At 32.5% G+C, this 26,247-nt stretch overlaps 1 protein-coding gene across 1 annotated transcript; it reads left to right on the forward strand.

Moving 5' to 3' along the window:
• Positions 1-1,922: 1,922 nt before the first annotated feature.
• LOC7459217 (auxin efflux carrier component 5) lies at positions 1,923-5,398 on the forward strand. Its single transcript, XM_002325430.3, has 5 exons — positions 1,923-2,773; positions 2,865-2,950; positions 4,545-4,702; positions 5,042-5,118; positions 5,225-5,398. The coding sequence occupies exons 1-5, from the start codon at positions 2,127-2,129 to the stop codon at positions 5,295-5,297; spliced, it is 1,041 nt and encodes a 346-aa protein (XP_002325466.1). The 5' UTR covers positions 1,923-2,126; the 3' UTR covers positions 5,298-5,398.
• The last annotated feature ends 20,849 nt before the right edge of the window (positions 5,399-26,247 follow it).

Raw genomic sequence — 26,247 nt, forward strand, 5'->3', positions numbered from 1 at the left:
ATGGTATCAGAGCCTATCAATAACACAAAGTAGTGACATCACCACAACTCGAACTGAGGGGAAAAAATCAGTCACAAATCTTAGTTGATTTCCAAACACAAACTTTCAATGATTCTTACTCAAAGTATTACTTGCACCTTTTTAGACAATCCAGATATTATGTTTGTTACATGTATTCCCAATGAAGATAACTATCGTACATGGAGAAAAGCAATGGAAAACGCCCTTCATGCTAAGAACAAAATCTCCTTTATTAATGGAACACTTGTAGAATCAAGCCCTCACTCTCCAGGTTTTTCTATTTGAACAAAATCTCCTTTATTAATGGAAAACGCCCTTCATACTAAAAAAGGTTCTCTAACAATAGGGCAATCAATTTGTAATGGCTTGCTACACCAAATCCGAAGCTTTATGAGATTAACTTGAGCTATTTGACAAAATTCTCAAGTGCACCATGTGGTGTAGCAAAGGAATTTGTAACGGCAAGAGAGCAAGAGAAGGTCCATTAATTTATTATTAGATTAAATGAAAACTTCAAAATTATAGGATCCTAAATCCTTAGTTTTGAAACTTTTCCTTCACTTATTAAGGTTTATGTTATGGTAACTCATGAGAAAAAACAAGTTTTTTTCATGAAGCATGTCCTAAACATAGAAGCTAGCTACTGCCCTTACAAATAAAATCAATTAGGACACGTTAAAGACAAATAGAAGCTGCGATGTGCATGAGCATTGTAATTATACAAGTCATATAAAAGATGAGTGTTACAAACTAGTAGGATATCCACCAAATTAAAAACCAGCCCGCAACATAAAGTAAATCAAACGGAATGAACAAATAAAATATAGAATAATTCAACCTATAATGGCATGTTAAATAACATTTCTACAGCAAGTGAGATATGCTTTTAACCTATATATCTGGACTCAATATGGGTTCGATGCAGCTCTTCAATACCAATTCTTTAAGTTTAACTAATCATGTTGGTAAGAAAAACCTTTCAACTCGGATTGTTGATAGTGGAGTTAGTATGGAATCAAGGGCTAAATTAAACAAATGGGCCAAAAATTAGTCTGGCTTGTGCAGGCGAGCGGCCAAATTTGAATGGCGCATGCAGCCTTCTACAGCATCAAACAGCGAGCTTCTTTGGTGTCACTGGAAACCTCTCTACGGGGCTTTCCTCCTAAGACAACGCGTTATGGCTATCTCTTGCAACAAATATCGTATTTCACATACCATCAACAGAAAGCTTTGGAAGAGGAATATAATAAGTGGAATGCATGAGTTCATAAAAATATATAGAGAGCACATGCGCACTTGTTCATGGATTTTTGTCTACCAGCTAGAGATTGTGTCAAGGCCAGCATATGGTAATCCATCAAAAGAACTTAGTTATTCTATGTGCTCAAATTATATTAGGGCAAGCGCTTCAACTTTTTGCATTACAGTGGGTAGAGTCTAATATTCCAACAACCAGGCTTGAGAACTATTCGATTATATATTGTTTTGAAACCAGACCAGGCAAAAAACACAGCGCTTTTACAAGCAATAAAACCGCGTAGCTTAAAATTGACTAATTTATAATGGAAGTTTGCGGGCTGTCAATTTGATCACTCCTTGTGTTGTAATAATGTTAATTTGCGACGATCTCAACAATATTGCAAGAATGAAAGTCTTATGCTGGCCATCATCGCTAAAAGCAGCACTAGGAATATATAATAATTTTAGAATTAATATATAATTAGTACACGAGAGCATGAACCCTATTCGGGAAGGTGGGTGGAATAACCGCTGGACCTCATTACTTGTACAAAAAACGATCGCTGACATTTGCTCAGAACCGCCATTTGTGGAAGCAACATCACACTTCCATGAGCACACCAAAAAGAGTTATATCACGCCTTTAAGAACCCACGGCGTAGAATCGTATACACCCACCAAGACTCTTTTCCACAAGAAACAAACAAAATGTAAAATGCATAGACCTTGCATGTATATAAATACATAACCCTGCTAGTTTTCCAACCACTTCAAAGACATTCTACAATATATAGTGCGTTCATGCATGCTTGAGATCCAAAGCAAAGAAGCCCGAAGGTTCAGACGTAGCTAAATATTGAAGAAAGATGATCGGGTGGGCAGATATTTACAAGGTAGTGGTGGCCATGGTGCCACTCTATGTGGCACTGATGTTGGGGTATGGTTCTGTCAGGTGGTGGAAGGTATTCACACCAGAGCAGTGCGGCGCCATAAACCGCTTTGTTTGTTATTTCACTCTCCCATTCTTCACCTTTGAGTTCACTGCTCATGTTGATCCTTTCAAAATGAATTACCTATTTATTGGCGCCGATGCCATATCGAAGCTCATTATAGTGGTTGTGCTCGCCGTTTGGGCTAAGTGGAGTGGCAAGGGAAGCTACGGCTGGTCCATTACCAGCTTCTCTCTTTGTACCCTAACCAATTCTCTTGTTCTGGGTGTTCCTCTGATTAAAGCCATGTATGGGCCGACGGCAGTTGATCTTGTTGTTCAATCGTCTGTCATCCAATCTATTATATGGCTTACAATGTTGTTGCTCGTATTAGAATTTCGAAGATCAGGACTTGGCGTTTCATCCAGCAATCCTGACAAGGATTTAGAAGGAAATGCAGACAGCACGGTAAGCTCTAGGCCTGCTTTCTGGTGCTTGATGAAGACTGTGGGGGTGAAACTTGCCATGAATCCCAATTCATACGCTTGCATTATTGGTCTTGTTTGGGCCTTCATAGCTAAAAGGTCTGTAAGAGTACTAAGCTTTTTGTTCTATGTTTTCTGAATCCTCATCTATTTATTTAACGCTAGATTTTCCTTTTATGAATACTTTCAGGTGGCGTTTTGAAATGCCGAGCATAATGGAAGGTTCTATACTGATCATGTCGAAAACTGGCACAGGAACTGCCATGTTTAGCATGGGTGAGCTCTTCTTTTCTAGTTTTCTATGTTATTTTTTCATGAGTTTATAGGATATTAGTTATTAATACTTGTGTTGCTTTGGGTAAATAAAATCCTTTTCCTTTTCTTTTTTTATCAATAAAATTATACATTAAATCTAATTTTCAGATATATTATAAAAATATTTTTATATAAACATTACTAAAACAACTAAAAGGTGTAGGATAATATTAAATATTTATATAAATAATAAATCAAAATAAAATATTTTTATTGTTTAGCTAATAGTTTCGTGTCATAGTGGTTGTCATCTATAGTATTTTCTTTCAAAGAAGAAAGGGTTGAACGATTGTTGTCTGCCTCTTATAAAAAACAATAAAATAAATACAGCTCAGGTGTGTTGGTTTATATCTGGTCGTATGCTTGGGATTTTTTATTAGGCCGAGCGTAGCATGACATGAAGAATGAGTTTCTTTTAATTCATTTTTAATTGGACTTTTAATTTTTTTTCTTGGGTTTATTTATTTATTTTTTTGATTTTTTTCCAACCCTATCCTTTAATATTGAGTTTTTAGTTAATTTTATCATTTAGTATTAGGTTTATTATAAATTAATTTTTATTTTTTATCATATTATAAAATAAAAAAATAATAATTCAACCCCATAATCCGGGTTGCAAGTTTCTTTGGCTTTTTTTTTTTAATTTTTTTTTACAATCTTATCTTATAATATTAGGTTTTTAGTTAATTTTATCGTATAGTATTAGGTTGATTGTGCATTTATTTTTGTATTTTTTATTATATTATATAAAAAAATTCAAGCTAGTAGAGTTCATAACTTGGATTGCAGGTTGACTTGAGTGAACATAGTTTATTTTTTTTTATTTGATGTTTCTTCTTTAGATCTATGTTGTGAACAAAGATCATGATAGGATAATTTTTATATAATTTAATTTTAAATTCAGGCTAAAAAAATAATTAAGTTGTAATTTTTTAAATTTGAACTGTTATACCAAATTTAATAATAATATCAAATAAATGTCTTATTACATTTAAATTAAATTCAAAAACAGATACGTTAATGCTATTTTTTTTAATTGCATTTAAATGGTCTTCAATTTTATGAAACTATTTGAAAATTCGAATGAAAAAATGTCGAAATATTGAACTTAGTGCATCGAAAAGCTAACTCTATTAATTAAAGCCATTAAAAAGACTTTTACTCTGGTAGACATTCCACTATAAAAGAAGGAATAATAGCATAAAACTAAGCTTTACAAATCCAAATTTGCTTGCATCACGTTACGATACCAACATGCAAGCAAATATATAATCGATAAATAAGTTTGTGGCAAACCGGAAGTGGGGTTTGTCTCCCTGACTTAATTAAAATATATGCCTGCCCTGCGCCCATGGTTTTCATATGTTTTCTGCCCTAATTTCAACTTGTTATTCCCTAATCCATGGGCTCCCAGACTTGTTTTGGTGCCAAGATCACAGGGTTCCAATAATATTAATTAGATGACGTTTTAGGAATTTTTATGTTACATTAATCTCTCGCAATAGCTAGCAAGGTTTTATTTATGTTTCTGAGCAAGAAACCACCATGCATGCAGGGATCTTCATGGCTTTGCAGGAAAAAGTGATTGCCTGTGGCGCAAGTCTAACTGTTATTGGGATGGTTTTAAGGTTTATAGCAGGACCCGCTGCTATGGCTATTGGATCAATCGCTGTGGGCTTGCGCGGCGATGTCTTACGTGTTGCTATCATTCAGGTACAGTGCTAGATCGATGAGCAAATAACACATAATATAGAGTCGCATCCCCTTATTTTCTATGTTTACATATGAAACTAAGACCCACAAGAAGTTTAAAATCGCATAGAAGATATATAGTCCTCACTCATATCATAAAATCCCTCATTTCAAATCATCCTTCGGATCTTAATTATGGCTATCTAGAATATTTGGAATGTTTTGACGAGTTTCTCTAAATCTATCCATCTGAAAAAAGTAAGAAGAAGAATATTTTCTAGATTTTTGATACGGTCTGGAACGATCCAAGATCAAAGACTCCAAGTAAAAGCTGTTGATTCATACGGAATCATTTTGCAGGCTGCTTTCCCACAGGCAATTATATCCTTCATCTTTGCTCAAGAATACGGATTACATGCAGAGGTGCTAAGCACAGCGTAAGTTAAATATTGCAACTGTTTTCTTCTTCATAAATTATCTAGATTTTATTAAACAAAAACGGAATAGTCTTCGATTGATCTCTATTTCATGTTTCTATTGCAGTGTAATCTTCGGAACCATCGTGGCTCTTCCGGTGTTAATCGCTTATTATGCAATTTTAGACTTTGTACATTGACCAATCAATCAAGGCGTTTTCAAAACAATCCTAGCTATTATCTTACTTGTTAATAACATTTTTCTTCCTATCAAGATAATATATATGATTATCATGCATAACTAAGTTTGCGAAGCTTACCATATATTAACATTTTGCTAATACTTGTCGTCGGAATCCGGCAAGAGGGAGTTTTAGCAAGGACATGAACTCATTTTGCGAAGACCCTATGCCAAGTAAAGGACAAACTGGCAGGGCGAGGCTAACCTGATGCAGATATTGACAGTTGTAGTTGATAAAACCATCTTACTTGACCGTATTTGTTTCGTGTTTCTTGAAAGACGAACCCTTCTTTCAGAAAATACAATCTCTGCCCAAGGATCTCTTTAATCAGAGAAAAACAAATAGCTAGGAACCAATCCCCGCTGCAAAGCAAGAATCAACTAAGTGCCAATGGTAACAAATTTCAAACAAAAGAGTTTTTCTAATAGCTCATACGAGGGAGATTGAGAAGATGTCTTTTTTTTAAAATAAAATAAAAGGAAAGGTTATTAATTAAAACATAAACTTAAAAATTATGTAAAAAAAAGACATAAAAGGTTATTAATTAAAAAAAAATAAAAAGAAAAAAATTGAGGTCAGATACTGTTGAGCTTGGTAAGCCATTTTTTATTTTTTAAATTAATGGGGCAAGAGAGATGTTTCTTTTGAAAAAACAGATAACACGTCGTCAAGATTCTTAGATTTCAGCCACTATTGTGGCTGAAAAAACGAGGTTCATGTTTTTTATCCATTCAAAAAACCATTTTCAATCTATTTTTGACTTAAAAACACATAGAAAACACCACGGGAACCTTGTAATTCATGACCTTAAAAAACGCAAAAAAAACACCTTAAAACCCGAAACCAAAAATCTTTCTGAGCTTATTTTTTTAGGCATTTTCAAGATAAAAAAACACGTAGTTCAAACTCATTTCATCACATGGATTCATTTGACATAAAAATCGATCATTTTAGTGGTTGAAATCACCATCAATGACAACTTTCTTTATCCATGCCAGAATTTGGCGAGTCCCTCTCCCCCCGGCACTAAAAAATAACTGAAAAATAAGAAAAATCAAATTTTATGCCAAAATTAAATTTTAAAAATTAAACGGACTAGTTATCGAAGGGCCAAAAAATAACAAGGGATGAAAATAAACTTTTAAGACAAATTTCAAAATCATCATCCGTTTCACCTATTTTTTTCACTTCAGTTCTTTATCTTTCAATTCAACATTCCCTCACAAAAAAATATGTAATTAAGTGCTAATTTAGGCTTAAAAAAGCTAAATTATATAAAATAAAAGTTTGATGATCAAATTGAAAATTCTTAAAAAATCATTGCTCGAATCTATAAGTGATACGTGAAATAATGTACAGTAATGATGATATAATAATAAAAAAGCTCTTTTAATATATACGAGATGAATGCCCGCGCGCTGCCGCGAGCTTATAAAACAAATATATTTAATAATGTTATAATTGTGAATCAACACTAGATAAGTAATAGAAACTAAAGGTATGATGGAGCCAATATTTCATGACGGAAAAAAAAGTTGTGTTGGTGATCAAAACTTAGAGACTGAACAAAATAATTTGTAGCAATCCACAGTGTTTTTGGAGGAAAGATACAGTGCTTTCGCCACATGATTTAGCTTTTCTGTTAATAAAAAGCAAAAAAAATTACAAAGCTAAATTTTCTACCAACTTAATATTAAAAAAAAACCAACAAAGGTAATTTTGGAAGGAAAAAAACCCATGAGGAAAAACGTTGTAGCAATTGACAATGTTTTGTGAGGAAAACTACAGTGCTTTCCCCAATAAAATAAAATAAAAAACCATTTAGAGAAATACTGTAGCAATCCATAGTGTTTTGTGAGAAAAACTACAACGTTTTCCCCATATGATTTAGCTTTATTGTAATTATAATTCTTAACCAACTTAATATTAAAAAAAAATGGACAAAGATAATTTTGAAAAAAATAATAAAAAAATCATATGGGAAAACATTGCAATAATTCACAGTGTTTTAAAGAAAAAAATTATAAAGCTAAATTCTTAATCAGCTCAATATTAAAAAAATCAAATTGACAGAGACAATTTTAGGAAAAAAAATATTAAAAAAAACACAAAAAAAGAGGAAAAAAATCATGTTGGAAACACTATAGCAATTCATAGTGTTTTGTAATGAAAGCTACAGTGCTTCCCCACATGATTTAACCTTATTTGTAATGACTTGTAATTATAATTTTCAACAATGTTTTGTGAGGAAAGCTACAGTGATTTCCCCACATGATTAAGTTTTATTACAAAGTTAAATTCTAACCAACTCAATATTAAAAAAAATAAAATCGACGAAGATAATTTTGAAAAAAAATATTACAAAAAAAGAAAACACAAAAGAAACTGGAAAAGAACCATGTGAGGAAAAACTGTATCAATCCATAGTGTTTTGTGAGGAAAAACTTGTATTTACTTGTAATTGCAATTCTTAACCAGCTTAATATTTAAAAAATAAAATTGACAAAGAAAATTTTAGGGAAAAACATAACAAAACAGAAAAAAACCATATGAGAAAAAACACTGTAGCAATCCACAGTAATTTGCGAGGAAAGTTACAGTGCTTTCCTCACATATTGTAACTGTAACTTTTAACCAGCTTAATATTAAAAAATAAAATGAAAAAGATAATTTCGGAGAAAATTATAAAAAAACAAAAACAAAAAAAACCATGCGGAGAAACACTGTAGCAATCAACAATGTTTTAAAGAAAAAAATTAGAAAACTAAATTCTCAATCAGCTCAATATAAAAAAAAATCGACAAATATAATTTTGAAAAAATAAAAAAATAAAATAGAAAAACTATATGGGAAAACACCGTAGCAATCCACAGTATTTTAAAGGAAAAAAAAATTACAAAGCGGAATTTTTAACTAGCTCAATATTTAAAAAGTAAAATCAACAAAGATAATTTTTTTTTAAAAAAATTAAATGGAAAAAAAAAAGAAAAAAGCAAAATTGAAAAATCAAAAAGGAAAGAAATTTTGGAAAAAAAAAACGAAAAAAAGAGGAAAGTTGGAAAAAAAAATAAAAAATACAAAAAAGAAAAGAAAAGGGAAAAAGCACTGTGGATTACTGTTGTAATCCACAATGATTTAGGTGGGGGGAATCACTATTCCCCACACCATTTAGATATTGTTAATATACACACACAAACACGTTGTAGCCTACGTATTATGGAGAGGAGTATGGATTGTATTATACTATTAGATGAAGCAATTTGGTTAGTTAAATTTCTGTTTCGCCATGTGAGGTAAAGAGGAGCACCCGAGCAACCTTAAGAATCATATGGAAAAAAAAAATCAATTCATCTAAGGTGATAATCATCTCTTGATTATTTAAATACCTTCATCCAGTTATGTTATACTCAGTAACTACTCCTTTGTAATCTTTGATTAAGGCAATGTCTAGTCAATATTAAAATATATTCTTTATATAAGATAATTTAATGATTTTAAATCTAAAGATCATTTACACGACTGATATGTGGGTCTTTCTATATAAATGAATAATATCTCCATATAAAATCTTCAAACACCTATATATTAGTTCCAAGTATTTCTTATACCTTAACTTATGAGAATAATTGCTTCTTTTCATAAAGGAAATATATATATATATATATATATATATATATATATATATATATATATCTCTTAATGACTATAATTAATGTTCAGTCTTAATAGAGTATTGATCAATAATATTTAGAAACAATACTTTAATGCAATAAAAATCCTTATAATTAAAATTACTTTATAATTTTCTCTGCAAAGCACTTTTGTTCCAAGAACTTTATATTTATTATAGATTCATCAACTAAACTTAAATGAATATTAAAGATAAAAATTGTTTTTATAAATAAAATTATATATTTTATATGAACAAAGTCAATGCCATGTATAACTAATTGATTGGTTATAGAGAATATATACTAATAATCTCTTAATTGCATTAAAACAAATCATTTATGTATCTAATTTCATATCACTCTGCATGATGACCATGCATCAACTAGGAAAGGATATGTACGATTCTCTTTAATGGTCACTTACTCTATTGTTATATCCTTTTCTTTTATGATTTATCCAAATAGATGGAATCAACTAAATGCATGTTTGGACTGATTTTTAGGGTCATTTGACTAGGGTGGACACAAAAGTGATATCGGTTAGTCTAAGTTAAGAAAAAAATCAATTTTTTATGTGTTGATTCTAAAAACTAAGGAAAATATTTCCAAGTTCACACAAGCTTCACTTGTGTATGAGAAGATTGATAAGTCATACTTCACTAAGAGTTTGATAAGGTATGATCTTGGACAAGCTAAATTTGTTTATTGAAAGTCAAATAAGTGTTTATACTCCAAGTCTACATATGACGCGTTGGTTGATGCAACTATTTTATTTGATAGTTTTACCTACATTTACCTAGTATTTTGCCCATGTTTTATATATAAAATGCCTTGATAATTTATTTTTTATGCTTTGAAGACACTTTTAGATGTAAAATTTGAAAAAGGAGTAAATTGGAGATAAAATTCAAAGCATGTTCCAAACTTTGTCGAATATTGATAGATTTGATATTTAATCGATGTTTTATGCAGAACTTGAGCTGTAGAGGTTGAAATGAAGTGATTACAGTGGCATTAGAAAGCTAACATCCATAACTTTCTATAAATATATGGCAAAAAAAAAAACAAAAAGTATGGAAATCGCAACCTTCAAAGACAAGAGCTTATATGAGAGATATATGATTTTTATAAGATAACTCATAAATTCTGCCAACAAACATGTTTTGTGAAGAAACAAGTCCAATTTACTTCCTAAGCATCCAAACCAACATGGAAATTATTTCTTCGTATGGAAAAGGTATTTATTTGGGCAATTTAACTTATCTAAGTCCAAAGTCAAAGCTTGAAGATTTTATGCAAGACTATTTTTCCTTCTTTTTAGGAAAGTAGTTATTGTACTACTTAAATGTAGATTGTCTACTATAGAAAGGACTATTATTATTTTGGAGGATACAAACAGATTGGAGGGATGTGGGGATTAGGACTTCCTATCAAATAAAAAGAAAGAGAGAAAGAAAAAGGGGGGCGACTAGAAAGAAGAAGAAAAACTCTCACCCTTTTCTTCTATACTCGAAATTATATTTTCATCATTTCTCTTCCTTAGTTTTTCGATAGACATGCAAAGCTAAGTTATTTTTCTTGGTTGAAAGGATACAAAAACCTTTAGATTTCAAAAATTATGAGATCTATTTTATCTTTTCTTTTCAGTTTATATGATGAGTATGAATGTTTTTCTATACTTATTTTCTATAATTATTTAGTTTGATTGTTAGAGCAGACTCTAAGTTATTATTCTAACCAATCTATTGATAAGTTTGCTATCAAAACCAGAGTTGTGATATTTAAACTTGTGATAATTTTAGGGAAAATATTCAATTAAATCGAGCATTTACTATAGACAATTATGTTGTCTAGATTTATCAACCTATCTAGTTCTTAAAGTTGCCATATAATTAAATTACTAGTGCAGACACTATGGTTGTTTAATAGTTAAGGTTAGTTATACTGCGGATCGATTAACCGACTAATGTTAAAGAAAGATAAATATTCAGAATATAAATTGACGTATCATTTCAATGATCAATTTTGATTTTCATACGTGGGCGTTTACTTGAGAACAAGGTTTTTCTTTTAATAAGTTTTAGTTTATTTAATTTAGTTTGATTATTTTATTTTGTTTATCATAACATAGCCTAGATAACCTCGAAACCCGCTAACTTTGAATCATTTAGCATAAAGACCTGAACTAGATCTTCCTCGTGGGATCAACCCCTTACTTGCTCTATACTATCTTATTTGTTTAAGCTAGGGTAATTAATTTGTGTGATCCCGACATTGCAACATATTTTGGTGTCGTTGCTGAGAAATTGATTCTAGTTGATTCTTGTGCTGTGTTTGTTATTTATTTCATTATATAAAAAAAAAGGTGGGTACTATTCAAAATGAAATTTGTGGTGGAATAAGGCTTTAACATTTAGTTTCTTGAAAGAGAACAATGTTCTAAGCAAGACTAGTCCCCTTTGGCCACTACCTCCATTCTCTCGAGGCCAAATTCCATTGTTTTCTAGGGTTTTTAGGCATTGTTGTGTTTTAGCATTGGATTTTTATTTACTTTCAATACTTTAAATCTCTCTTGTGATTGATTTATTTTTAGTTTATTCAAGTTTTCTTGACTATTTATGCCTGTAATCTGATCTACTGACCAAGAACAAGTGCAAGTAGATCTCAAAATAGAAAACACTTTACGCAGATTACAAAAGGAAGCCCGCATCAACATCATGGTTGTTACACAATAACAGACAGTTAAGGAGCTTATTTCTCTTAAAGTGGAGAATCAACCATTGTGCATAAACATCATCAACAACAACGCCAACTTTGAGCTCAAGTCTGGGTTCATACACATACTGTCAATAATTAATGGACTTGCTAGAGAAGACCCTCATACTCATCTCAAAGAGTTCCACATGGTTTGCGTTGACATGAAACGATATGGAGTTGACGAAGAACAAGTTAAGTTGAAAGCTTTCCTTTTCTCTTTAAAAAGGGCAGCAAAAGCATGACTTTTCTCTATTCTCTCTGGTTCCATTGAGACTTGGAATAGTTTGAAGAAGATTTTCCTAGAGAAGTATTTTCTAGCCTCTTGAGTTGCCAATGTAGAAAAAGAAATATGTGGGATTTGACAATCTTATAGGGAAACACTCTCTAAATATTGGGAAAGATTTGAGCAGTTGTGCATTCAATGTCCTCATCATCAAATACTTGATTAGCTACTCATTCAATATTTCTACGAAGAACTGATGCCTACTGACTATAATATCATTGATGCGACAAATGGAGGAGCATTGGTAGATAAAACACTAGTGGTTGCATGCCAATTGATCTCAAATATGGCAGCCAACTCGAATCAATTTGGCACGCGTGGAGACTTCCCAAGCACACGAGTAAACAAGGTAAGTTATTCTTGCATAGTTTTGTCTATCCACTTAGTGTAATAGAAGATGTCCTAGTTAATATTGATAGTTTAGTTATTCCATACGACTTTTATATTCTTCATATAGAATGTGATTCCTCAAACACCAACATTCATATCTTGTTTGGAACACCATTCTTGAAAACTGCCAACAATTAAATTGTTTATGGTAAGGATACTTTATCTGTGGAAGTAGGAGATGAAGCAATTAAATTTAACTTTCATGATGCAATGAAATATCCTTACAGTAATGTTTATTCTATCATATGTTATAACCAAATTGATGAGTGTGTGTAACAAGCTCTTGCTTTTGATTGCGATGACAAATTAAGCATGGCATTAAGCCATGACATTGATTTTACTAAGATAGAGGAGATGGAGAAGAACATATATGTTCCCCAAAACATGCAAGAATCAGCCTTGGCTTTGCAAGCTTTGCAAACTGCCCTCTATGGTAATGTTTTTGTTGATTTGGTACTTTCACATAAAAAGCTTTTGCCATATATTTTATACGCACCCGATTTAGAATTGAAACCTTTGCTCAATAATTTTAAGTATGTATTCCTTGGCGATAACAATACACTCCCTATTATCATAGCAAAAGGTTTGACAAGTGCACAAGAGGAAAAGCTTGTGAAATTGTTGTGCGATCACAAAATAACCATTGGTTTGACTTTAGCCGACATTAAGGTCATTAGTCCCTCTATGTGTATGCATCACATACTATTAGAGGACAATACAAAACCAACAAAAGAAATACAAAGGAGGTTGAATCTGCATATGATGGAGGTGGTGAAAGTTGAAATTTTAAAACTATTAGATGTAGGAGTTATTTACCTCATCACGGATAGTAAGTGGGTGGCGTCAATCCATATGGTGCCTAAAAAGACCAAAATCATAATGGTAAAGAACAAAGATGATGAATTCATTCCTACTCGCATCTCGAGTGGTTAGAGAATATATGTTGACTATAGAAAGCTTAATTGTTCTACATGTAAAGATCACTTCCCATTACCATTCGTGAACCAAATGATTGAACGTCTAGCAGGTAAGTCTTTTTATTTCTTTCTTGATGGATATAGTGGATCTAATCAAATTGTTATTAATCTTGAAGATCAAGAAAAGACTACCTTTACATGTCCATTTGGTACATATGCATATAGGAGAATGCCATTTGGTCTGTGTAATGCACCCATAACTTTTCAAAGATGTATAATGAATATTTTTTCGGACTATGTTGAAAGAATAATTGAGGTTTTCATGGATGATTTCACAATGTATAGTGATTTTTTTTATAAGTTTAGAAAATTTATCTTTAGTCTTAAAAAGATGCATTGAAACTAATCTTGTCTTGAACTATAAAAAGTGTTATTTTATGGTAGAACAAGGAATAGTTCTTGGGCATGTTGTTTCTTCACATGGTTTAGAGGTTGATGAAACTAAAATGGACATAATTTCATCATCATCTTACCCCTCGAGTGTGAGGGAGGTTTTTTTTCCTTGGCCATGCAGGTTTCTATTGACCCTTTATTAGCTAAAAAAAATGGATTTTGTGTTTGATCAAGCGTGTAAAGTTGCCCATAATGAGCTTAAAAGGCGTGTTACATCTGCTCCTATCATGCAACCACTAAATTGGGATGAAGTTTTTGAGATAATGTGCAATGCGAGTGACTATATGGTAGGGGTTGTACTTGGGCAAAGAATAGGGAAGAATTTGCATGTTATCGCATATGCTTTTTGCATGTTGGACGAAACGCAATGCAATTGCCATACAACTAAAAAAGAACTTCTTGCAGTGGTGTTTGCTCTAGAAAAATTCAGGTCCTATTTACTTGGTATAAAAGTTGTTCTTTTTATTGACCTTACAACTTTAAGGTATCTTTTGAAGAAAAAGGAATCCAAACCAAGATTGATTAGGGGGATCTTGCTTTTACAAGAATTTGATCTTGAGATCAAAGACAAAAAAAGTGATGAAAATCATGTAGCTGGTTACTTGAGTCAACTGCGGACTAAAGATATACAAACCAAAACAGTAAAAGAGACATTCCATGACAGACAATTGTACGTGTTACATTCCTCTACAAGACCATGATATGCTGATTTGGTGAAATATTTGGTCACCAAAGAATTCCTTTCAGGTTTGTCTAAATCCTAAAAAGACAAGTTATGAGCTAATACTAAATATTAATTTTGGGACACTCCTTATATGTGGAAATTTTATGTGGATCAAGTAGTTAGAAAATGTATACCGCAAGATGAATTTCATTTCATTCTCACTTTTTGTCATTTTCATTCTTGTGGCGGGCATTTTGGAGCAAAAAGAACAACCCACAAGGTACTTGAAAGTGGTCTCTATTGGCTTTTTATTTTTAAGGATGCATATCACTTTTACAAATCATGTGAAAATGCCAAAGAACAAACAATATTACTCATGAGAATCAAATGCCTTTAACTAATATTCTTGTAAGTGAATTTTGTTTTTTTATGTTTAGGGTATTGATTTTATGGATCCATTTCCTTCTTATTTTGGTAATCTTTATATCTTTTTTGCTGTTGATTATATGTCCAAATGAATTGAGGCGAAAGCCACACAAACTAATGAAGCTAAGGTTGTTTTAGATTTTGTCAAGACTCATATATTTGATAGGTTTAGAATCCTCAAAGCTATCATTAGTGATTATGGCACTCATTTTTGCAATCATTCAATGGAAGTATTACTACACAAGTACCATGTAACTCATCGGACTTTCATAGCCTACCATCCTTAAAAGAATGGCCAAGCTGGAATTTCAAATTAAGAAATCAAGTCCATTTTAGAGAAGATAGTGCAACCTAACCAGTAAGATTGAAGTCTGCGACTTGGTGATGCACTTTAGACTTATCAGACTGCTTATAAATCACCTATAAGAATGTCACCTTATAGGATGATTTATGGAAAAGCATGCCATCTACCAATGGAGCTTGAACACAAAGCTTTTTGGGCCATTAAGCAATGCAAGTTTGGTTATGATGTTGTTGGGATTATAAGGAAGTTGCAATTGCAAGAGTTGGAAGAGATACATAATGATGCCTATGAGAATGCAAGGATTTACAAAAAACAGACCAAGAGTCTTCATGACTAAATGATTACAAGAAATGAGTTTTATGTTGGAGACAAAGTCCTTCTTTATCATTCATGTTTTAAACTTTTTCCTGAAAATTTGTGTTCTCATTGGATTGGACCCTTTTGTTGTTTCTAATGTTTGTCCTTTTGATGTAGTTGAGATTACAAGTGTAGAAACAAACAAAATGCTCAAGTGGGCATCGATTGAAATCTTTCTATGAAGGTTGGACAACAAAACTCATCGCTTTCATTGAGTTAGCTGAACCAATTTATTAGGCATGAGCATGCGATATGTCAAGCCAATGACATAAAATAAAAGCACTTACTGAGAGGCAACCCCACAAAAGAATTTTTAGATTTGCTTTCTTTTTCCCTTATCTTTTATTTTTGGCATTTTACTTTATGTTTGTCATTCTCTTCTATTCCTTTTCTTTTATTTCAACATTGAAGACAATGTTGTATTTAAAATGTGGGGGAGAATTTTGGTTTTCTTTTTTGTTTCTATGTGTTTTATTAGAATTAAAAAAACCCATAAACATTTGAAAAAAAAATATTTATTTTTTCCAACCTTAAGTATTAAGTTTTATTTATTGAACTCCCATTGATTTATGAGAATATGAGCATTATGTATGAGAATTAGTTGAGATAGATGAAAATATAAATTGAATGAATGAGTGTGCATTCAAGTTTTAAAGTTTAATTAGTTTAGGGATTGACTTTAAAAATATGTCATGTTGACTTAATAGTGTTGTACTAATGTAAGTTTTTTAGCTTTCAATATTATATTATTTGATTGTGCATTTTTTCAATGATATGTATCTCTAGAACTTGTTTTATATCTTGTTAAGATTACATTCACATTACATGTGTACATGAAGATGATAAAGGCACTAGAAATTTTAACTACTTGAGCCAAAAAGCCAACTCAAAGCATATTATCCTTAATGAGCTCTTTTGAGCTAGTTTATCTTTTCTTTGCTTTATCAATATTGCAAGCCTTAACTTTTTATATGCTTTCCTTTTCACCTGGCCAAGGATTAGTAGAGCATATATTTGTTGATATTTCATGAAATTATGGTTGGAAATTATGTGAAAAGTAATACTTGATGAAAAGAATAGGCAAAGATGCCAAAGGTAGACCATTCAAAAAAAAAAAAAAAAGGAAAAGAGAAGTTGTTCCATTATGTTCTAAAAGTTGTATGTTGACGGAGCTTGAAATCAAAAGAAATATTGGTGCTTAAAGATAGTGAATTTGTGTGCTTTGATGAGATATCTTGTTTCAAAATTAATTTTTTATAGAATGCTTTACTTCATTTGGTTTTAACCTTTTCTTTTCCTTTCTTTTACCTCACCTTAACCTTAGCGCCATTATAACAAAAAACTAAGACCTTTTAATTCATGTATTGCTTGTAATATTTTAGTAATGGAGATGAGATTGAAGAGCAAGCTTATAGTAGAACATATTCATTGATTGAATTAGAGAGATTTAAACACATATGTTTTAAACACGTGAGTGTTTGAGTGTATATCAATGAGAGGACCATTCACTTTGGCATGACATAGATTTCATTTAAATCCTAATGATTAATTGAGTTTTAAAGTTTGCATGTAAATAAATTCATGAAAATTTATGTTTTTATCCTTCTTGATTGTATTCTTGTTTATAATGCATGTACTCTTGGATATTGATGGGAGATTAAGATGTTAATCATAGTTATTTTATTTATTTATTTGTTTGTTTTTATAATTTGGACTTCATTAAGTTTGATTTTATCTTTCTTTTCTAGCGGACAACAAGAGCTTAGTGTTGGGATATTTGATGCAACCATATTATTCGATAGTTTTACCCATATTTACAACAAAAGAAGTATAAATTCACAACAAAGAATGATCAATTCTTTGAAGAGTTGAAAGTTCAATCAAGAACCAAGATTAAGCAACCAAAAGTCGGCTACAATGCTGAAAATATCATCAAAAGTCTGCCCTAAAATTATTCCTAAAGAGTATTTAAACTCCAAGCCAAAACTCTAGTTTCCCTAATGGGTCTCACATAAGCCCAATTTAAATAATAATCAACCCAAGCTAAAAATAGCCCAAACTAATTAAAATAAGCAAAATAAACAAGTCTAAGACCCAAATAAAATGTCTCCTCTCAAAATAAAGAAAGTTTGATAGCCTAACAAATTAAATAAGACAAGTTCGTTGTTTCCGCATTCTGTATGGCAGCAACAAAAACCCAAATTAAAACGGATGGTTCTCTCTCGTCTTATTGAATTAGAAGGCATACCATAGACCGTTGGAAAGGCATGGAAGTCTAGTTTCCAGCCCAACTAGAATCACATCAAAATTATATCTGTAGCTTCAGTTATGACCCAAAGAGTAACGGAAGGTCAAACTATCCGAATCTAGTCTTCTTCTTCCAATCCTTGTGTAATGGTCTTGGTTCCACCAATAAGCCCCTCTTGAACATGATTCAGATTAATGAAGGCTTGCTCTTTATTATTACAAATCCTCTTAAAGTCCACCTTAGCCCATGTATCTTGAAGAAGTCCATTGAAAGCTTTTTTGAACTTTTTAGCCCTAAGCCTAGTAACTGGACCAACTGGAACCTCCAATGGATCTTTTGATGGTTGGATCGCATCATCCCCTCTCTCCTTAAAAGAATTCGACCTCAAATCATCACCTATATCAAACAAAAAAAGATCAAAAACATTAAATGTAGCACTAACACCATACTCACCTGATAGATCGACTTTGTAAGCATTATCATTAATCCTTTCTATGATCTGATAAAGACCATCTCCTTGAGGCATCAACTTTTATCTTCTTTGTTCAGGAAACCTTTCTTTCCTCATATGTACCCAAACCCAATCATCTGGTTCAAATCTCACCAATTTTCGTCCCTTATTGGCTTTGTTTGTATATTGTTCATTCTTCTTTTCGATTTATTGCCGAATCTTTGCATGAAGATCTTTCACCACTTGTGTTTTTTTATTACCATCAAGACTAACCCTTTCATCAACAGGTAAAAGAATCAAATTTAATGGTGTCAAAGGGTTTTAAAACCATACACAATCTCAAATGGTGAATAATCAGTAGTAGAATGCACACTATAATTATATACAAATTCAATGAATGACAAACAATCTTCCTAATTTTTAAGATTCTTTTGAATGATAGCCCTTAACAATTGAATCAAAGTCTAGTTAACAACTTCAGTTTGGCCATTTGTTTGTGGATGACAAGTAGTAGGATATAAAAGTTTAGTTCCTAACTTACCCCACAAAACCTTCCAAAAGTAACTCAAAAACTTAACATCTCGATCGGATACAATGCTTCTAGGAAGACCATGTAGCCGAATGACCTCTCTAAAGAATAAGTCAGCTATATTTGTTGCATCATCGATTTTATGGCAAGTAATGAAATGTGTCATCTTAGAAAATCTATCAACAACAACAAATATAGAATCTCTCCCTTTCCTAGAACTAGGTAGACCCAAAATGAAATCCATAGAAATATCAACCCAAGGTTCCTTAGGAACAGGCAAAGGTGTGTATAGTCCATGAGGCATTACCATAGATTTAGTTTGTCTACATGTTATGCACATATCACATATTCTTTGCACATTTCTTTTCATATTAGGCCAATAAAAATGCTCATGCAGAACCTCCAAAGTTTTAGTAATTCCAAAATGCCTCATTAAACCTCCCCCATGTGCTTCCCTCACAAGCAATTCACGTAAAGAACAATTAGGCACACATAATTTATTTTCCTTAAATAAAAATCCATCATGCCTAAAATATTTATCCTTCGCCGAAACCTTGCATGTGTCATACATAGCACCAAAATCATGATCATTAAGATACAAATCCTTAATATACTCAAATCCTAGCAATTTAGTATTAAGAGTATTAAGAAGAACATATCTTCACGACAAGGCATCAGCGACCATATTTTCCTGACCTTGCTTTTATTTAATCACATATGGAAAAGTTTTAATAAACTCAACCCACTTAGCATGTCTCCTACTTAACTTACCTTGACCCTTCAAATATGTCAACGATTGGTGATCAGTATGTATGACAAACTCCCGAGGCCACAAATAATGTTGCCAAGTCTCCAAAGCCCTCACTACTGTATACAGTTCTTTATCATAAGTGAGATAGTTAAGAGTTGCACCATTGAGTTTCTCACTAAAATAAGTAATGGGCTATTTTTCTTGCATTAGAACAGCTCCAATACCTATTCCTGAAGCATCACATTCAACGTCAAAAGCTTTATTAAAATCAGGTAAAGATAGTAAAGGTGCGGGAATCAACTTTGATTTTAACAAGCTAAAAGCATTTTCTTGTTCTTTTCCCCACTTGAAACCCATGACTTTCTTAACAATTTCAGTCAATGGAGAGGCTATCGTACTAAAGTTTTTAACAAATCTCCTATAAAAACTAGCCAAACCATGAAAACTCCTAACATCTGTTATGGATTTTGGTGTAGGCCATTCTTGAATAGCTTTAACCTTAGCCTCATCCATCTATATACCTTTCGCACTAACCACATATCCAAGAAAAACAATCATATCCATGCGAAAGTCACACCTTTTCAAATTAGCATATAAGAACTCTTTTCTAAGCACATCAAGAACTTGTCTCTAATAACCTATATGCTCATCAATCTCCTTACTATAAATCAAGATATCATCAAAGTAAACGACTACAAACTTACCAATAAAAGCACGCAACACATGATTCATCAATCTCATAAAAGTACTAGGTGCATTAGTAAGTCCAAAAGGCATAACCAACCACTCATACAAACCATATTTAGTTTTAAAAGCAGTTTTCCATTCATCCCCTTCATTCATCCTAATTTGATGATAACCACTTTTCAAATCAATTTCGAAAACAATTTAGAACCACGTAATTCATCCAACATATCATATAATCTAGGAATGGGATGCCGATACTTTACAGTGATGTTATTGATAGCTCGACAATCCACACACATTCACCAAGTTTTGTCCTTTTTTGGAACAAGAAGCACGAGAACTGCACAAGGACTCCACTTGCCTTTGAAGCTCCTTAGTCTCTTCAGGATTGCTCCTATAAGCGGGCCTATTTGGTATAGATGCTCCTGGAACAAAGTTAATTTGATGCTCAATACCTCTAATTGGTGGCAAACCACTAGGAATGTCATCCGGAAAGACATCCTCAAATTCCTGCAAAAGAACTTTAACAACATTAGGAACACAATAATCTAAATCATCTAAGTTAAAGAATGCCTCCTTATACACAAGTAAAATCATAGGCAAGTCAGAAAGATATGCATGTTTAAGATCATTAGATTTTGCAAAAAAATTAAGGTGTTTCCCCACTTTTTCTACACATTCTTCTTTTCTCACCCTTTCTTTCTTCTCTCCACTCATTTTCTCTCCACTCTCGGCCTTCCCTTGATTTTTTTGTTCTTGGTCGTGACCCTCCTTTAATGTCCTAAGGGTCGAAACTTTGTTCCCTTTTGTTTTCAACTCATGACTCACTTTCTTTTCTCTCTTCCTCACATCCTCACCATGTTATTCAACTTGTTTTTCCATTTTGGCCGAAACATGTTGCTCTTCCTCATAACCCTTCTTCAATTGAAGTTGATCTTCATACACTTGCTTTGATGAGAGTGAGACAAGTGTATAAATCCTTCCATCCTTCTCCAATGAATACATGTTCTTAAACCCATCGTGCTTGGCTTTTCTATCAAATTGCCATGGCCTCCCTAGTAACAGATGAGTAGCATGCATAGGCACAATATCACATAACACTTCATCCTTATATTTGCCTAAAAAAGAAATCATCACCTGTCTATTCACCCTAACAACGCCACATTCACTCAACCATTGAAGCTGATAAGGCTTCTCATGCTTTACGGTATTCAATCCCAACTTTTTAACCAAAGTAACACTAGTAACATTAGTACAACTACCACTATCAATAATCATACTACATACCTTATTGTTGATTAGGCATCTAGAATGGAAGATGTTCTCCCTTTGTTGCTCCACATCATCCTCTTTAGTCTGAACACTAAACGACCGTCTAATCACCAAAACCTTATCACCAACAGCATACTCTAAATCACTAGCATCCTCAAATGGTGGCATGTCATCACAATCAGACTCCTCACTAGTGGACACAATCTCTCCATCATCCCTTAGAATCATAACTCGCCGATTTGCACACTTTGATGCATAGTGTCTCAATCCTTGACACTTGAAACACTTTATATCACAATTACGCTTTGGTTGGACTTCTCCTTTAAGTTTTTGTTCATTTGGCTGCAACCTGCTTCTTCATGGAGGTAGGTTTGACATTTTTGGAAGCCATCAATGGCTTTGTTGGTGCATTACGCTCTCTCCTATAATTCATTCTCCAACCCGAAAAAGACCCCGTATAAGCTCCAGATCGTGTATTACCCTTCCTTTTCAACTGTCCTTCAACCTTAATGGCTAAGTGTACTAACTCCTCCAAATCAACATATGATTGCAACTCCACAACATTAGCTATGTATCTATTCAAGCCATTCAAAAACCTAGACATAGTCACTTCCTCATCTTCATTAACATTAGCCCTAATCATAGCCATCTCTAATTGTTTATGATACTGCTCCACACTCTTATTACCCTATGTAATCATTTGTAAACGATTAAACAACTCCCGATAATAGTGTTTAGAAACATACCTCTTCTTCATTATTGTCTTCAACCCCTCCCATGTGCTAACTGGTCTTTCTCTATTCCTTCTTCTTTCTACCACCAATCTCTCCCACCAAACCATGGCATAGTTAGTAAACTCCACTACAACTAACTTAACATTCTTCTCTTCCGAGTACCTATGAATGTAAAAAATCATCTCTACCTTTCTCTCCCACTCTGAATAAGCTTCAGGGTCAGTTTTTCCCTTAAATGCTGGGATTTTCAACTTAATACTACCCAAATTTCGATCTACATCACCCAAATCATCAAAATTCCTCCTATGCCCAGAATCCCTATCTGGCTGAATTCTAGCCCTCCTTGGCCGAGCCTCATCCAAGTCATTTCTATGTGTACGGAACTCACTACCACGGTTAAAATCATCTTCGGCTCCTTCTGTAGAGTTTCCAGCAACACTTTCCTTCTTCCTAGCTTCTCTACTCTTTTTCCCAAGCCTACTTTCAACCTTAGTCTCCAATTTTTCAAACCTATCTTCAAACCTACTCATCATCTCTCCAAACATGAACTCCATCTGTTTTTGCATTTTAGATAGCTCATCCTCTAGAACTCCTCTCTTTTTCGGTGACACACTGCTAGAAGACATTATCTCTTTTTTCTTATACCTGCACGAAATTGTTAGCAATAAAAAATAATAATACCTCGCACACTCGTGTTTCACATAAAAATATAGGCTTTTCACTCTAATATGCTCACCACACCTTTTTTGTTTTTCTTTTTTTTTTCACTCAAAATTGCCTTTCTTTAGTTCTTTAGATCACTTAACAACAATTTCAGAAAAACAACCAACTATGTAGTGAATTTATAAACTCAATATAGACTCAAAAAGCAAAGAATTACGAAACTAACAAAATGAAACTCAATGACAAATTCACGAATAGCAATGCAAATTTGTACGAATAATATGATGAAACTCGATGACAAATTCATGAATAGCAATGCAAATTTATACGAATAAGATGACGATTTGAAGACATGAAATAAAAAGAATAAAAAAAGAGCTAAACAATTACGAATTATCAAGAACTAAAAGAAATTTCCAGAAACTCAAGAAATCAACTAACTACCCAAATGTTCAAGAAACACAATCAAGACTACTAAAAGATTCACGAATCAAGACTATCCAATTGCCTAATGATCAAGGTTTCTTTAAGCATGTATTCGGCCAAAACTCAAACAAAGTGATTTTTTTTTCTTTTTTTTTGTGCGGCAGCAATCAAGATTTCAAGATCAAGCCTCCCTTTTTTTTTTATATATATATATATATATATGTATATATTTCGGCAAGAACAAAACAAATCAAGAACTTAAGTGTGTATGTCGATTTTGATCAAGGAAGCATTAAAAGAACATTAACTTATGATTAAGTGTTCAACAAAGCAATAAGAAGTAAGATCCCTAATTTTTTGTTTTATATATATATATATATATATATATATATATATATATATATATAGGTGGCCGAATCTATCAAGAATCAAACAAGAAACAACAAAGACTCAAATTGAAGGATATAACCTGTGATTAGATCAACTCTGATACCAACTGATGCGAACCCTAGCGGAATTTAATGGAATTCACGACACTAAGATCAATCTAATACAAGTTTGTTAAGATTTGAATGAGCTTATCACAATGGAAGACTTGCTCCAAGGCAACAAAACTATAAACCAACTCGATCACAACACCTACACCTGGAGACGAGCAAAAGAAGTATAAATTCACAATAAAGAATGGTCAATTCTTTGAAGAGTTGAAAGTTCAATCAAGAACCAAGATTAAGCAACCAAAATTCAGCTACAATGTTGAAAATATCATCAAAAGTTCGCCTTAAAATTATTCCTAAAGAGTATTTAAACTCCAAGCCAAAACTTTAGTTTCCCTAATGGGTCTCACATAAACCCAATTTAAATAATAATCAACCCAAGCTAAAACTAGCCCAAACTAATTAAAATAAACAAAATAAACAAGTCTAAGACCCAAATAAAATGTATCCTCTCAAAATAAATAAAGTTTGATAGCCCAACTAATTAAATAAGACAAGTTCGTTGTTTCCGTATTTTGTTTGGCAGCAACAAAAGCCCAAATTAAAATGGATGGTTCTCTCTTGTATTAATGAATTAGAAGACATGCCATATACCATTGGAAAGGTATGGAAGTTTAGTTTCTAGCCCAACTAGAATCACATAAAAATTCTAACTGTAGCTTCAGTTATGACCCAAAGAGTAACAAAAGGTCAAATTGTCCGAATCTAGTCTTCTTCACCCAATCCTTGTGTAATGGTTTTGGTTCCACCAATAAGCCCCTCTTGAACATGAATCAGATTAATCAAGGCTTGCTCTTTATTATTACAAATCCTCTTGAAGTCCACCTTAGCCCACGTATCTTGAAGAAGTCCATTGAAAGCTTCTTTGAACTTTTTAGCCCTAAGCCTAGTAACTGGCCAATTGGAACCTCCAATGGATCTTTTGATGGTTGGATCGCATCACTTGCATTTTGCCAGGTTTAACCTTCGATCATTCCGACTTGAATATCTTGAGTTAGAGAAGTCCATTTAATGCAAACCCGATTTTGTTGGATTCCTAACTCAAAGACCTATCAACCTACCAAAGTTTAGTAGAAAAGAGCTTATATGAGAGATATATGATTTTTATAAGACAAATTATAAATTCTGCCAGCAGATAGGTTTTGTGAAGAAACAAGTCCAACTTACTTTCCAAGCATCCAAACCGACATGGTAATTATTTCTTCATATGGAAAAGGTCTTTATTTGGTCAATTTAACTTCTCTAATTCTAAATTCAAATCTTGAAGAGCTTATGCACGACTATTTTTTCTTATTTTTAGGAAAGTAGTTATTTTACTACTTAAATGTAGATTGTCTACTCTGGAAAGGACTATTATTATTTTGGAGGATACAAATGGATTGGAGGGTTGTGAGGATTATGGTTTCCTATCAAATAAAAAGAAAGAGAGAAAAGAAAGGGGGGGCAGCTAGAAAGAAGAAAGAAAACTCTCACCCTTTTCTTCTATATCTGAAATTATGTTTTCATCCATTGTCTTCCTTAGTTTTTTGATAGACCTGCAAAGCTAAGTTATTTTAAATTATTGCGAACACTGTGATTGTTTAATGGTTAATGTTTGTTACACTTCCGATCGGTTAACAGACTAATGTTAATGAAATATAAATATTCATAATATAAATTGATGTATCATTTCAATGATCAATTTTGATTTTTGTAGGTAGATGTTTTCTTGAGACCAATGTTTTTCTCTTAATAAGTTTTAGTTTATTGAGTTTAGTTTGATTACTTTATTTTGTTTATCATAGCATAGCCTATATAGCCTTAAACCCCATCAACTTTGAATCATTTAGTATAAAGATCTGAACTAGATATTTCTCTTGAGATCAACCTCATGCTTCCTCTATATTATCTTATTTATTTAAGCTAGGGTAATTAATTTGTATAACTGGGTTATCGCAACATTGGTTGGATGGATTGATGAAGTAGCTAAAAGTGTGAGTAAGCAATAAGAACTAATTGTCGACCTTTAAACTGAAGTGACAAATCTCCTTTGAATGAACAATGAGTATGTTTCAGATGAAAAATTGAAAAAAAGGATCCCACCAATCCTTATTGGAATAAATCCTATGTAGTTTTATATTGCTTGCCTATTGTCATGGTTGATCAATTTTATTTCATGCATTTTATTTCTCTTGAACTAATTTATTTAGACATGTGATTTCTTTTTGGTGATGCCAAAACAAAGAGATATTTATAGGATAATATCAATATTTTATTTCTATGATATTTTTATTGGTAGGATGAGAAATGGGTAACATGTATTTGATTTGTATATCATCTCAAATGGTTTCATTTGGTAGCATCAAAATGCTTCTATATCTTGGTATAATATGTTCATATTTCATGAACTTGTGTTTATTGATATTGAAATTCTTATGTTATCGAATTC

The sequence above is a fragment of the Populus trichocarpa genome, chromosome 19 (assembly GCF_000002775.5).
Source record: "Populus trichocarpa isolate Nisqually-1 chromosome 19, P.trichocarpa_v4.1, whole genome shotgun sequence".
Taxonomy (NCBI): Eukaryota; Viridiplantae; Streptophyta; class Magnoliopsida; order Malpighiales; family Salicaceae; genus Populus; species Populus trichocarpa.